At 37.6% G+C, this 15,810-nt stretch overlaps 1 protein-coding gene across 5 annotated transcripts in view; it reads left to right on the top strand.

The window, feature by feature from the left end:
* Nucleotides 1-15,810, top strand: part of KYNU (kynureninase) — a 94,409-nt gene that overhangs the window by 40,633 nt on the left and 37,966 nt on the right. For 4 of the 5 annotated variants that reach the window (XM_075609469.1, XM_075609464.1, XM_075609468.1 and 1 more), the window contains 3 exons: nt 6,459-6,530; nt 11,392-11,466; nt 13,930-14,076. In XM_075609469.1, the coding sequence (XP_075465584.1) occupies nt 6,459-6,530; nt 11,392-11,466; nt 13,930-14,076 (294 nt within the window). The remainder of the gene's footprint in view (nt 1-6,458; nt 6,531-11,391; nt 11,467-13,929; nt 14,077-15,810) is intronic. The other variant, XM_075609465.1, reaches the window with a different exon arrangement.

The following is a 15,810-nucleotide window of genomic DNA, read 5'->3' as shown; positions in this document are numbered from 1 at the left end:
AGGCGCAACTGCTCCAGGTTGGAATCTTTTGTAGAGCAGGCGGGTGAACTCAAAAATAAGTTTCTAGATCGGAACTATCCCTTAGACGAACTAGAGAATACTATCTCTTTAGTTCAAGATATGGACAGGAACAAACTCCTGGAATATAAGGACAAAGGGGACAGCCAAGGGAAAAATAATATTTCCTTTATAACACAATATAACGCTATGGCCCCCAAAATAAGGAATATGTTTGCCAAACATTGGCCTATATTGTTACAGGATGCAACTTTGTCACAGATACTAACACCACAGCCATCTATTGTTTTTAAGAAAGCTGGTAACTTTAGGAACAAACTGGCACCTAGTTACCCTTTAAACCAAGGTGAAATAAAAATGAACATCAATCAGGTTAAAAATGGGTTTAAACCATGCAGTAAATGTATAGCCTGTAAGTACAGCTGTTGTAGCACAGAATTCAAATCTAATGTCACCGCCAAAAACTACAAAATCATGTCACATATTTCATGTAAGTCAGAGTTTGTCATTTATATGTTGCAGTGTCCTTGTGGCCTGCAATATGTGGGTCGCACTGGTCGTACGTTTCAAAGACGTATATATGAACATATCTACAACATCAAAAAGGGTTTAACATCACACAGTGTGTCCCACCACTTTTTGGTACATCATGGCAAAAATCCAAAGGGCCTTATCTGTCAACCTATTGAATTGTGTACACCCAATTGGAGAGGTGGTAATAACATTCAACACATCAATAGGAGGGAGGCCTTTTGGATCTATGAACTTAAGACTCTATCCCCATATGGGCTCAATATTGATTTTGAATTGGGCTCCTTTTAGGGAGATGAAATGGCTCAAACAAACATTAGTTAAATGCAACCATTACTTAATGGATGACACCTTATCCATTTGACTCTGTACCAGCAGTAGCATACTACAGTAAGTGGCTTAAGCAGGTTTGTTTATCCTTTGGCCACAATTTGGCATTTTGGTATATATCAATGCCTATTATGATATTACATCTGGCCTCAATTTTGGGATATATGGTTATCAGTTGATATCTGAATGTTTTTAATGTTGTTTAATGTATTGTATGTGTATTATGTTGTTAGAGACGTAGTGATTTGATATTAATGACATGCAGGCTATACAGCCTAATTGGGCAATTAATTTTTAATTGGTTAGGGTATATGTACATGTCATTCAGTGTCAGTCTTTGTAGCCCCTGAGGAAGTGGAGTAACATCCACGAAACACGTAGGGCAGGTGACACAGTCACTTTGAGCTTGGTATTGGACTTTTTGGGACACTTGGTCACATTTGAGCCCATTGCAGCCGTTAGTTCTTGGCATACAGGACGCTTGTACTGTCCCTTTAAGGGCACGTGCACACTCCCTCGCAGGCACGCTGAGACAGCCTGTGTAACCGGAGGAGGAAGTGAGGAGAGCAGCCTCACGTGGAGGAGAGCTGTGAGCCCCACAAGCAGGCCTCCAACACTGCCACTGTTCCTGTTAACCCCTGGAGGGAGAGTCAGCACGAGAGTCACGGTGCAGCAGGAATCACATCTCTGCAAAGATATCAGCAGCAGCCGGAAGACTCTTTGTTGCATTGCCTGTATTTGCCTTGCTGCTTGTAAGTAGGGCTCTGATTTTTAACATCTGGATGACCAGCGGTGTTCTCATTTGTCCAAACCATTTTATGGCATAGTTCTTTTTATTTAATAAATAGTTTTTATAGTCACTAGGAGTCTCTATGTTATATGTGCAGTGTGTGTATTAGTGTAGACCTGTTTTAACCCTACAGTGTTGCACTATGATCTGTGTCTACTTGTGTTTGAACAACCTATGGGGTGGCCAAGGGGGGTAAATATAAAATAGAACCTATGTTACTGTAAGATAAAACATAAAAAAAAGATAGAATTACTTTAATAAAAAAATGCATAAAGAAAAAATATATAAAAAATGAAGAAAAAAATATTAATAAAAAATGTTAATAAAAAATTATCAATGGAAAAATCCCAAAACTTTTAAAAACCTTAAAAAACATAGTGTCCCGTTCCAATTAGATGCATCCAGGTATAAGGCAGCCCGTTTGAAAGGGATCACAACTCCCTATGGATACCTATGGGAGAAAAAAGAAAAAAAAAACAGGCGCACACCTAGTGCATTAAAGTATAACAATCAGTTTATGGAACATTAAAAACAGACAAATGCCCACTCACAAGTGAAACGGTAATAAGTGCAGTAATGAGATAGGCCCTCATAAGCCAGTGGTAGCGTCCGGATCAGCAATGGTGTCCTCTCCTACACACACTTGGCGCGGTCTCCTTCACCGGAAGTGACGTCCTCCCGGTCTGGTGCCCCGCAAAAGGAAATCCCTCCGGGAACCAAAGCCTTCGCCTGCCTGCTTCTGGCTGCTGCACCACCAGGGGAAATAGAGATGTGCCCGCTCTTCTGTCTGGCTTAGCCTCTCACAACCTGCTTTCGTCTTAGTCCGTGATACAAGGTTCTCAGTGGGAAAGTGCCTCCTCTGCCTTAGCCACGCCCTACGCGTTTCGTCATCTATGATGACTTCATCAGGGGTTACCCATTGGTTGTGACCCCACAGTATTTATAACAAGGTTAATTTGCATACACAATTGGAAAGATTAAAACAATTAAAACATTAATTACATAATTTAAACCATTCCATAGTTTCAAATTTTCATGCTGCATTAGTTGCAATGGAAAGGTTATGAGGACACCACTGTATTTGCAGAGATATAAGATATAGCTCATATGGTATTATTTGTATATATATATTTATATTTTTATTTTTATACTTCAATTGATATACAGTAACTATTCAGACAGTGATTAGAGGGATTAAATATATTGGAACAACATTTAATAATAAACTAATAAGCGTATTTAAATTGACATGTGAATTTAATAATAACCAATTTTAGAATCTAAATTCGAATAACAAATTATATTTTTACAAGATTGGTTAGCAGTATTCTACAAAATTTAATTATGAAGTCTCAAGAATTGGAGAGTGCTGATGACAGTGAATACTTAGCTACCCAATTAACCCTTAACATCATTGGTCAGCAATTAATTTGCTGCAGAATAAATCCAACCGGGTTTAAGGTAACAAATGTATACCTGTTGTTGATCCATTAATGATAAATACATATCATAGATTACAATTGGAGTCAGAGGTACAGCAAAGGTTGTTGTTGGGCAAGGACAGAAGAATCATCAATACTATAGTATATATACCTGAGTGTATATGTGAAAGTGTTGTGTTCTTAATGAAGTGTATGTATTAAAAATCATAACTTTAATATGTGTTTGTATTCGAATTTAGATTCTAAAATTGGTTATTATTAAATTCACATGTAAATTTAAATACGCTTATTAGTTTATTATTAAATGTTGTTCCAATATATTTAATCCCTCTAATCACTGTCTGAATAGTTATATCAATTGAAGTATAAAAATAAAAATTTAAATATATATACAAATAATACCATATGAGCTATATCTTATATCTCTGCAAATACAGTGGTGTCCTCATAACCTTTCCATTGCAACTAATGCAGCATGAAAATTTGAATCTATGGAATGGTTTAAATTATGTAATTAATGTTTTAATTGTTTTAATCTTTCCAATTGTGTATGCAAATTAACCTTGTTATAAATACTGTGGGGTCACAACCAATGGGTAACCCCTGATGAAGTCATCATAGATGACGAAACGCGTAGGGCGTGGCTAAGGCAGAGGAGGCACTTTCCCACTGAGAACCTTGTATCACGGACTAAGACGAACGCAGGTTGTGAGAGGCTAAGACAGACAGAAGAGCGGGCACATCTCTATTTCCCCTGGTGGTGCAGCAGCCAGAAGCAGGCAGGCGAAGGCTTTGGTTCCCGGAGGGATTTCCTTTTGCGGGGCACCAGACCGGGAGGACGTCACTTCCGGTGAAGGAGACCGCGCCACGTGTGTGTAGGAGAGGACACCATTGCTGATCCGGATGCTACCACTGGCTTATGAGGGCCTATCTCATTACTGCACTTATTACCGTTTCACTTGTGAGTGGGCATTTGTCTGTTTTTAATGTTCCATAAACTGATTGTTATACTTTAATGCACTAGGTGTGCGCCTGTTTTTTTTTTCTTTTTTCTCCTATATATATATATATATATATATATATATATATATATATATATATATATATAGATACATCCTATTAAAAAGGTATCACCAGTATTAGGTGATACCTTTTTAATAGGATGTATATATATACATATAGCAAATAAAAATATCACCTGTGAGCACATTCACATGTCTTACACAGGTCTGCAACCCTGCCTTTCACCATTATCACCTAGCATGCAGTGCTTCCACTGCAGCAAGGGATTCTTTTTCCTGAAAACCATTTTTACATGGAACCGTTATAAGCTAATGCTCGCTGTTAACACAGTTTTAAGCACAGCATGGGATTTTATGCAATGCCAGAGAAACCACTCACAGACATGTTTCAACCTTGATGGGTCTCATCAGTGTGAGGTTGTTGTACTGGCTTTGCAATTTTCAAGGCTGTAGGATTTACCATACAAAAATGGTTTTCAGGCAAAAAGTGACACTGTGTGCTCATTTGCATGTCATTTCCCAGAATCCCTTGCTGCAGTGGAAGTGCTGTATGCTGGGTGATAATGGGGAAAGGCGGGGTTGCAGACCTGCCTAAGACATGCAGATGAGCATACAGTTGTATTTGCATATATATATATATATATATATATATATATATATATATATATATATATAAAATCAAAAAATAAATAGATGATACCGTTCTGTGGCTAACGAAATGCTTTTATTTGTGCAAGCTTTCGAGATACACTGATCTCTTCTTCCGGCGATGTTACAATATATATATATATATATATCAGCTCAGTGAGTAAAGACGCTGACTGTAAACAATGACACTGAGATTGAGTTGGAGGATCCTGGTTCAAATCCTGGTGTCAGCTCCTTGTGACCTAGGGCAAGTCACTCTATATCCCTGTGCGCATTATATATATATATATATATATATATATATATATATATATATATATATATATATATATTTAGGAACTAAGTGGCCATTTTGGAATTGTGCAAAAGTCCTATTATTAACTATATGTTAATGATAGGACTTTTGCACAATTCCAAAATGACCACTTCGTTCCTACGAGCCAATCAGTAACATTGTCCTTAAAGACCACCAATATTGAATGGCTTGTGACTCGTGAGCAGCTTTCTATTTGTTGGAACATTAGGCTCTGAAAATCGCAGTATCGGAGTTATCTCCTGAATATAGGGGTAAGAGAGCAGTGGTCCTGGGAGTCCAACAGATCAAATGCTGGGAAAAACAAGAAAATTAAGCACAATGCATTGCTGATTTTTGTGAAAATGTATAGAAGTTGTACTTTCTCATAACAGCTTAGAGTTAAATGATTTAAAAAAATATATACTGTATATGGTAAAAATACAGTTCAAATGTGGAAAATTATTAATACGGTGGTAGAAAATGTATCTTTACCACAACTATTGTATGACGTTATTACCTGTTTAAAAAAGTTACATAAATTAACATAAGAACTTTTGGAATCTAGTCAAGTAACATCTGAAGTTCTTGTTTTCCTATTGCCTTGACTTAAAAAGGCACTATATGAAATTGTACAGGGGCTTATTCTATATACTCTAAACCAGCCCATTAAGCTCTTTTTGGGTGAAGATTTCCCATTAAATTCCCTGATTGCCGCTTTGGCGGATATGTCTTCAGAGAAGGTTTCTCATTCAGCGTGGAAAGTTTTCCCGATTTTTTTTTTTTGGTGAGACATTAATGCCGTGGTAGAAACCAAAATGTTTGTCCTACTGTATGTCTTTTCATATGTTGTATTTCCTATCAACATTTCAGACCCTTAACAGGGCCATCACATCTCACAAACAGGCCACTTTTGTCCCACGTAAATCGTTTGTTGCATGTTATTTCACATATATTTCTTAACTATAGTTGGTATTGTCAAGTTTGTGTAGCATATCACTAAGTAGTAGTACTATAGGTTCTCCGACCGTCTCTAAGCCCCTCATTGTCCATACTGATGTATAGATGTAGTAAGACTCACTGTCCCTTAACACTGTGGACGAACATGCAAAAGTCTGCGGTGGTGGGATCAGTGTCTTCTGCGCTCGCGTTCCGGGAGGTCCATGCTCCTGACCTGGAGCCCCTGCAGCATTAATCTTTTGGTGCTGCAACCACCACTGTCGCGTGACGGTTAGCGGCTGCGGCACTGAAGACGTTTCTACATTTGTATGACTTCAGGTTTCAGTATTTGGGTATTTGACCTTTAGTTTTAAGTGCATTTTCATTGTAGGATAAATGTTTGCTATGTGCTATATTTATACTTTTTTTTAAACTTTTTTTTGCAGCTATCTTTTTACAAGCCTACAAAAGATCGGTATAAAATTCTCCTAGAAGCTAAAGCCTTCCCATCTGACCATGTAAGAAATGTGTTTTTACAATTAATTCGCTATGCATGTACAGAAGTGCTGTTAATCTTATTTCCATAGCAAATATGTCCTGGCACAAAGCAAAGCAAATTAAATTCTGTTTCTTTCAGCATATTTTATAGAATATAGCTACTGTACATTTTATTTTCGTTCAAAGGGAAATACACATTACAAGAGAGGATTGAATTTAGACATTGATTTACTACTCCTTTCAAAGACATTGAAAGCTTATGGTTTAAATCAACTGAAACTTGTACATTTCTATTAATTCTTGTTGCTATTTTTATGTTATGATACAAAATCAATATAATACATAGGGGTTCAAAATGTCATTTATTTTTACACAGGAGCAAAACAATTATTAAATTCACTGGAGGAAGTAGACTATTATTACCAATGGGAAAATTGGTTCAGTGCAGGGATTATGTTTTTTTTTTAACAGCATAAACCAGGACAAACTTGGTTGCTCTGAAAACATCTACCCTAAGGTGATTTGAACCAACTCCTGCAAATTATGTTTTGATAACATACAGGAAATTAACGCATGTCGAAAAACAAACACAATTCTATTTCTCCCATTCTTTATACTGTAGTTGACATTAAAAAAAGTTCTGGAATAAAGAATCTATCATATTGGTCTGATTACATGATCTCGTTGAGAAGTCAAAATATCATTATTTATTTATTTATTTATAAAATATTTTACCAGGAAGTAATACATTGAGAGTTACCTCTCGTTTTCAAGTATGTCCTGGGCACAGAGTAAAACAAATAATACATGGTTACAAATACAGTTACATAAATGAACAAGGTATACATTTATATACAAGACATTGCATGCACAGTTAAAGAAAATTCCTTTTAAATTAAGCATTCCTTTTAAAAAATATTAAAATGACTACAAGTATAGAAGAAGCATATACAGTATTTTCTGATATAATATGACATACAACTCAAAGGAAGTCATTCTCTGCAGTAAAAATGGCAATCTCATGTTTTAACGCCTTCTGTGTTAGAGAGGCACTGCAAAGATGCAAGGGGATGTGCTGGTGGTTAAAGCATGGTCCAAGCTGCGTTTTTATTTTATTTGTTTCCCCTATAATATGTGCATCAATACAATCCACACAATGATACGTAATTACTTACTTACGGAAGCCGCAGTTTACTGTCCGGCCTGCATCCCACGTGATCGGGTGAGTCATTTTGGCGTGAATTCACCTCCTCATTGAGCTAGTATTTAGGGAGCATTTTTAGAGCACAGGTCTCTCTTTGACAAAGCGCCACGTAGGCGCGAAATGCGTTAGAGGATCCTGTTTGTAGCGATGGCTACTATGCATCTTTGAATAAAGCATTTTTAATTTTAACTAGTTAGCCTCCAGCCCTTTCATTTTGAAGCAGTGCTCCATCATCTTTTTTTGGATATCTATACTCATTCTATGGATGGAGGCACGCCATTTCAACCAGGACTGCTATGGACAACATAACAGTGAGTTATTCACATTTATCAAAATAACTTTGTATGCAGATAGGCTATTGTTGCTCTAGGCTAGGGACAGAGGACTATTACTCTAAAGTGACTGTGGGGTGGGTTCTCTTTATTGGGAATTCATTCCTACATCCACAGTGAGTTGTGTCCTATTATTGAAGTCCTTAACTATGGCTTTATTGTGAGCCTTATGCCTTTCAACTGCACATACCATTTATTTAATGGATATATAAGTTCCTGGACTTTTTAAAGCTATATTGCAATCGTCATCCTGGACATTAGAAGCACCACCCTGGGATTTACTTCTCATCTTCACTTATTATGTGTTGCATTCACTTCCCTGTTCAAACAAATAGGACTAAATTATTATCTGGCTGAGTATTTTAAAGAAGGCCCAATGATCCATACAGTATTTAGTGTGTATTTTTTTTAGCTAGATTGTATTATTGTATACTAAAGTGCATAGCTAAGTTAATTAATAATATAATTATTTGGATATTATAAATGAAATATTCCCATATTGTCAAGTAGTAAAAAAAACATTTTATAGAAATGCACTTTGGAATGACTCATTTTTCAAGAGACAAAACAGTAAAAACAAGTACTTGTGGAAATTACATAAATTATGCCAAATGGCTGTGTATAGCTAAAAGCATAAACAATTCATCTTTTTGTGTAATAGGCTCCAGCAGTTTATTATACAAAACATACTTTTATAATATGCTGTAAGATACCTGTAATGTCCGGCAAACCTGTGAGCATGTAACCTACATACGGGACAAGGTTTAATACACAGCTCTCTAGCTGGCTCATTTTCACCATCCGCAAAGGTCCGTCAAATTAATAATATCTCCCCTCACTCAGTCCCATCTGTCAGGGACAGCACACTTGCGAGCATGTGAATTAGATAGGCAACCAGAGTTAATACACACGGCTACTCCAGCTAACTCACCATTCTCCTGCGCAAGGTATTTTCAATTAGTTAATATTAACCCCTTTCTCGATTGCAATCATATCTATACGCTGCCACCAACCCAGAAATATGAAAATAAAATATGTAATTAATATATATCTGCAGGGAACTAAGGTCCCTGTTTATTAAAGAATCAATGTACTTAACATACAACAATCTGTTGTAACAAAATGTGTCCAAAAATGTACTTTAATCTCTACAAAGCGTGCAACCAATTCAATCAGAGCCCATAGCATCACATCTTAAAGTTTGGCTTTAAAGCTGCAGACCAAGCAATATCCTACATGTATTTTTTTTTTTAAAACAAATCAGTTCTGTACTATGTGAAAATTCTTGTAGCATTTTTTTTAAACCACTCTGAATTACATTTTTTATGAATTATAATGTAACACGCATTTTCTGTTTCTATAGCAACCATTTAAAAAGTCACATCCCCTTCCACTTCTGAAACAGGCTCTGGCACACCTTTTTTGAGCCATGCCCTCTCTAGCAGTGCACTAATTTTATCTAGTTACTGCCTGGTCACATGATCTTCCCCACAGAACTTTGCATCTTTGGTCCTCTTCTGCTGCACTGACAGCCATTTAGTGAACACGCACGCCAAATCTTTGCCGATCGATCTCAGGAGAATGGATAGATTGGCAATTTAGCTAATTACTTATCATTGTATGAATTGTATTGATGCACATATTAAAGAGGAAAGAAAATAAAAGAAAAACGGCAGCTTGGACTGCTGCTTTAATATACAAAAATGCAGTGCTTAGATTACATAAAACGATTATTACAAGAACATACAGTTACAATAAATGCAGAACAGTTTCTTAAAATAAAAGGATATACTGTAACAAACCAAAATCCCTATACAACACTGTATGTTATCCTATGTTATATGTCCTGTCTCTGAGAGGTCACTGGAGTAGAAGAGAATTCACGTGTTCTGAACCCAAAACACACCTCTGTTCAATTCTGATTTTATTTTCAAACATGCCAACATTTATGTCCGAACTTCTTGCATTGTAACCCATATAAGTTCCACCCCTGACGTAAATCAGCAACTTGGGTGACATTTATGACTTCAGGAAAAAAAAAACATTTTCTTCTGACGTTTAAAAGTCTGGCTGAATATAGAAACACTAATAACTTCAGTTCCCAAATACTTAGACAAACGCCATCTTCACAGTTGCGTCTGTGCTCTCCATATACACGCCTGCATTTAAATATGACAGCCTAACATCTATTTTCGCAGGAGAAACAGTTATCTGTCTTTGGCACCCCCTAGTCAGGATTAGGGTGGTATGATTTGATTCGTCTTTTTGCAACAATGCCAACTATATACCTGTTATTATTCAGAATTGATGTCATCAAAATATCCTAATTTTGAATAAAGTCCTCCAACTAAGGGGTGAACTGTTGTCACCTTCCTCTGTGATGCACAAGTGATAATTCAAGAATGTTACAGTTTTCTTTGAGGCTGACAACCCAGGATCTGGCTATCATCGACAACCTTCTAAACTCCACACATTTCACTTTTAGTGGGCCATCAGGGAAAGCCCCACAATTAAGCCCTCTTTGTAAATCAGCACAGACACAGAAAGGGTCTTACCCTGTCATAAACACAATATCTTGTATTTTTAATACAAACTGTAAACACATTAACACCTGAAGCACCAGATTGATTAAAATACTTAATAGTCTCTGACATTTTTATAACAATACCTTTAAAGTGATAGGTGAGTGACTGACTGTATTTTCCGTAGCACACATAGTGGGGGCCATTCCTTCTTAGACTTCTGTCACATAGTGAAGTTGAACGCACACATTTTCATAGCAAATATGTTGTAGCAGACAATGGGGCTAATGTTTTAACATAAGTGTTCAAATGCTTGTTGCTGCAAAAAACTCGGTACACTGCAAAAAAAAAAATTGGGGATGTAGATGGAGAAATTTGAGCTTGGAACATAAGCGCACACAAGCGCACACAAGAGCAATAAAACTGAGTTTGACATGTGCCACGTTTGAGCTAAGAAAAAAGCTGTTTGCTTGCTTACTACATAGGCACAAGTATTTGATATATTGTAGCATGAGAAAAACAAGTCCATTCTTCTAACTATGCAACATCATTGGATTGAGTTGTGTGAAAAATTATGTTTCATTCACCCTTTGCATGCCGCTTCACATAGTAGTTACATCATATTCGATTTGCTCGTTTTTTTAGGGGCGCAGAACGCGATCTGACAGGCAGTGTTGCCGCGATCACATGATCGCGACAGAATAGTGATCAGGTGATCGCAAAATGTCTGAAGGGCTTTAGCACTCTGCTGCCGCTGTCCTTCCGACACGCAATGGGTTAAGGTGCTGTACCTTCTCTAAGAAAAAAAATGTATCTTTTGCAGTATGCTGTCGAATCTCAAATTCAGTTTCATGAACTTGATGTGGAAAAGAGCATGCTGCTTTTGCACCCACGGAAGGTATGTGCGATCAGTTTCAGACACTACATACAGAACATTTGTTTTCCAGACCACGACTTACTTGTTTTCTCTACATTGCTAGAAATCCTTTGAATTACCTTCCATATATTAATTTCAGGATCCTTAAACAGGTTAAGAATAGAGACATTTCAAGTTTGCTAACTCTGTAAAACTTACATTTTCCGTGAGAAAATGGCAAAATTCACCCAAATTATTGCAAGATGGTCACATGAGCGAAAGCTAGCCAAAATTTGGCAAAAATTGTGACATTTCTTAATTTTTGCCATTAAAATCCCCCCGTCAAATTGATAAAAAAAAAAAAAAAAGGCTTGGATGAAGAGATAGTGTCTTCCCCTTTCAAAGTCTGTTTTTATTTCTAAAATCTGATGCTTCATTCAGGACACATAAGCGTTTGAAATATTAAGCATCTGGAAGGTTAAAATGAAACTTTCCTTAGAAGCTAAAGATTAAGAAAATCATGATTTTTAACAGAAGTAACAATTTTTTTTTTATTAGAACATGCTCAGGGTACAAGATACTAAGATTATATGAGTTAAACTCCTGTATGCTTCTGGTGGGGATTGTTGCTCTAAATAATACAAACCCTAGGGATGTTTTTATGAGGGCTACCCTATGAATGAAACATGGGTACTTTGTGTCAGATCATTTGTATTCTATTGGTTGGTGTATAGGTAAAAAGTAAATAACGTGTTTGTCGATCTGATGCAGATCTACTAGACAGACAATTTTTTTAGTAGCTCAAGTCTGGCATTTTTGACTAACAAGAGATACCTACCTTATATATAGGATTTACTCAGTCTGTTCCGAGGGCCAGACTTTGGGCAAGGCGAGCATGGCTGAAGCCTTGGGCCCTGCACCCTGGAGGGACCCCGCGCTCACTCCTCCTGCCGGTGCCAGAATCCAACTTCTGCCCGACCGGAGGAGGGAGATGGAGGAGGGTGCGTAGGGCCCTTGGACTGGTAGGACCACCTCTCACCCCAAGGTAAGTGTATGCTCCTCACCCCAAAGTGTGTGTGTGTAGTTCTTGCATCCCATTTACTACAAACTTACCTCATACAGATGTAGCAAGACTTACGGTTTGTTTTACCGAGCAGCCCAGATGGATTAAGTGGAGTGAGTTTGTATATGCAGCAACAAACGGGGGTCCAACTGTTCACTTATATTGAACAGCCAGGTCAGCCCAGGTGTTTCTCTCTCATTCTTTCCTCCCCTTGATTGGAACATTATCTGACTAGTGTTTCCAGCAAGTCTTTATTGGATTAGTCACCTGCCATCTATGTGGAAGTAATGCTATACTTGGAACACAACCCTCCAGATAGATTAACGATGAGGGGGATCCAATCCAGAAGCATGGGCCCCTCGCAGCGCAATCGCGGCAGACACTGTCCCAAGCCCGCTGTGGCAGTTTGCTTTATCGCCCGCAGCACTGGGGGCAATAAGTGTTACTACATCTGTATATGTTTCAGTTGTCTAAGTGTAGCCAAATCCAGCCTATTTTAAAGTCAAATTAATGCCATTCATGACTGCACTTTGCATGTAGCTAATGCCTTTCAACATAAGTATATATATATAAGTATATATATATATATATATATATATATATATATATATATATATATATATATATGTATATATATATATATATATATATATATATATATATATATATGTATATATATATATAATATATATATATATATATACACACACACACACACACACACACACACATAAGAAGCAAACAAACAATGTCGTTTTTGATCATGTTCCAACAATAACTGAACTTTTATAAGTTTCTAATTTTTCAGGAAGGTTATCACAAACCACAATAAGCAGCTATAGCAACAAAGGCTAATTAATCCCTTGGTGCATTAGGATTTTATACAACCTATTTTTTTAGAAGATTTAAAATATGTTTTTAGTAAATCCAAACTATAAGTTTATCTCAGGTAATGTACACAGTTATGTCATTTTCCTGGTAGCATCCGGCATTCAATAATCAGCTGCTCTATTGAAATATTAATTCTGAAAAGTGAGGCGAAACACCTGACTATGGGCTGACTCTCCAGGGTGACATGTTTCCGTCAGCACATAAATTCTGTATGAATACTGTTTTTGTCTGATTTTTTTTTCCACCTTAAATTGGTCTATGGAGAGTTAGAAGAGCTAGTTGGAAGATTCGGCTCATACTTTGTCCAAAAGATGTGGGGATTAAAATGTGTTTTACCCCTTCACTGCTGTAACAAAGCCTTTAAACACAAAGAGATTTGCAGTAGGTTGCTTGTATATAATCCTTCCAGTGACTGAGTGGTCAGCACTGAAACATTTATTGAATTTGTTACCCCCCCAAAAATCATTTTTATTACTGGCATATGGATAGAAAAGTAAAAAATAAACCAGTATACCGTGTTTTGTTGCCATGTACAAATCCCCTTTTCACAGGGAGAAGAATCTCTAAGGACTGAAGATATCCTTTCAATGATTGAGAAAGAGGGGGATTCCATAGCTGTGATTTTATTTAGTGGAGTGCAGTATTATACCGGACAGTTCTTTGACATACCAAAGATAACAGTGGCTGGACAGAAAAAGGTATATTTATCCTAATATTAGGTACAGAATTATTTTTGATCTCTCATGCATTTCCTTTGACAAGCAGCAATGTGTGCTAGGCACTTTATAATTTTCACCTATGCTGTCTGCTACACAATCATAAGCATCTGCTTCCTTGGAAATATCCTTCCGTCAGCAAGGCAGGTAAGATCCCTGTGGCGCTGACAGTATTCTTACTCCGCTCAGCAACCTGCGAGAGACAGGCATGAGACAAAGGTTATCACCCATTCTTTATGATTAGCCCATAGGAATTTAACCTTGGAGCCCTGAATCCATGAATACTGTGGTTTGTTGACGAGGAAAACTGTTTTATTTATTAAATTTTTATCTGCCCAACAGAATTATTACGTGCCATGTTACTAAGTGGTGGTGTAGTACGGCGTAACACCATCTAGTACATATGACCCTGTGTATATATATATATATATATATATATATATATATATATATATATATATATATATATATATAATAGTTACTGAACACTACATGTACTAAAACATAATAGGCCATATTTACTACTTGCTTCTAAGCCATAAGGCTAGGTCCCCACTGCAGCAGCCGGTGTGCGCGGACGCGTGCGCGCCTCTCACCAGACCCCTTACCTCCTCCTAGCTGTCTCCGGTGACGCCTCGCTTCCAGGCTCCGTGCACACTGTGACATGTCAGCCAGCAGGGCTAAAATGCATCACGTGGTGCGCCAGGGAGCCAAACAGCGGGAACCTAGTTTATGCCTCATTTCCACTTTCTTTTAATTAAGTGCTGCTCCTCCATCTTGTTTCTTGCAGCTCGGGGGGGGGGGGGGGTATTGATTTTCAGCCCCTTTTCGGGGCTGGGAGGCTCACAAGGGCAGCTTGCCCTGGCAAAGGTTTGTCACAAGTTTTGTAAAACAATGTGTGTGTGTTTGTGTATTTATGGACAGAAATCTTGCACATTACACTGCCCCCCGTCATGGGCGTTCCCACCCGGCCTGTTTTGGCCACGCCCCCCATGCCTAAAAAAACTCCCTACAGGTCACAGATCGCGGTGAAGTGCTGTGCACGCACTGCCAGGACGCAAGGGGGGCGCACCGGCCTTGTGCAGTGAGATCTTAGCTTTATGCACCTTACGCTCGCGTAAGTGTTTGAGTTGCAAGGTGCCTTGCAGCCCAGCACTGCTTACAAAATATGACCCAATATTTTCAACAACATCCGTAGGTCCAATAAAAAAAGAATCACAAACTGCTAACTTTTGCCACTGCCAATACGGCTAGTGAAATCCTTAACATAACAGTATGCGCTAATTCCTTATTGTTTTTTAATCCCAGAAGACGCTTTACCATTTTGGTAAATGCATTATAAGTAAGGTGAGTTCATTGTTCCACCAGAAGAGGCCACAGCTGTGCAATAGAAAGGGATTACGCTCACAATATATATTGTTCCAAATGCTTAACATGATCTTGGTGATTATGGGATTAACATGCAGGATTTAACAGGGTTAATTACAAATATCTTCAACATTTCCTTTTCCCACAGCCAAGGTACGTAAGGTTGCCTGTTATATTGTTTAATTATAATGTACCGTATTCTCTTTCTAGAATCCTTGTTGGACGTGACTCCGTCCTCTTGAAGTTACATCAAAATTATAAATACTCAGTGTTATACTGTACATGACACTTTCAATAAATATACTTATCCATTTTGCCAAGGTTATAGATAACAGCTAACACAGTGGC

The sequence above is a fragment of the Ascaphus truei genome, chromosome 7, assembly GCF_040206685.1.
Source record: "Ascaphus truei isolate aAscTru1 chromosome 7, aAscTru1.hap1, whole genome shotgun sequence".
Taxonomy (NCBI): Eukaryota; Metazoa; Chordata; class Amphibia; order Anura; family Ascaphidae; genus Ascaphus; species Ascaphus truei.
This window is presented reverse-complemented; position numbering and strand designations above follow the sequence as displayed.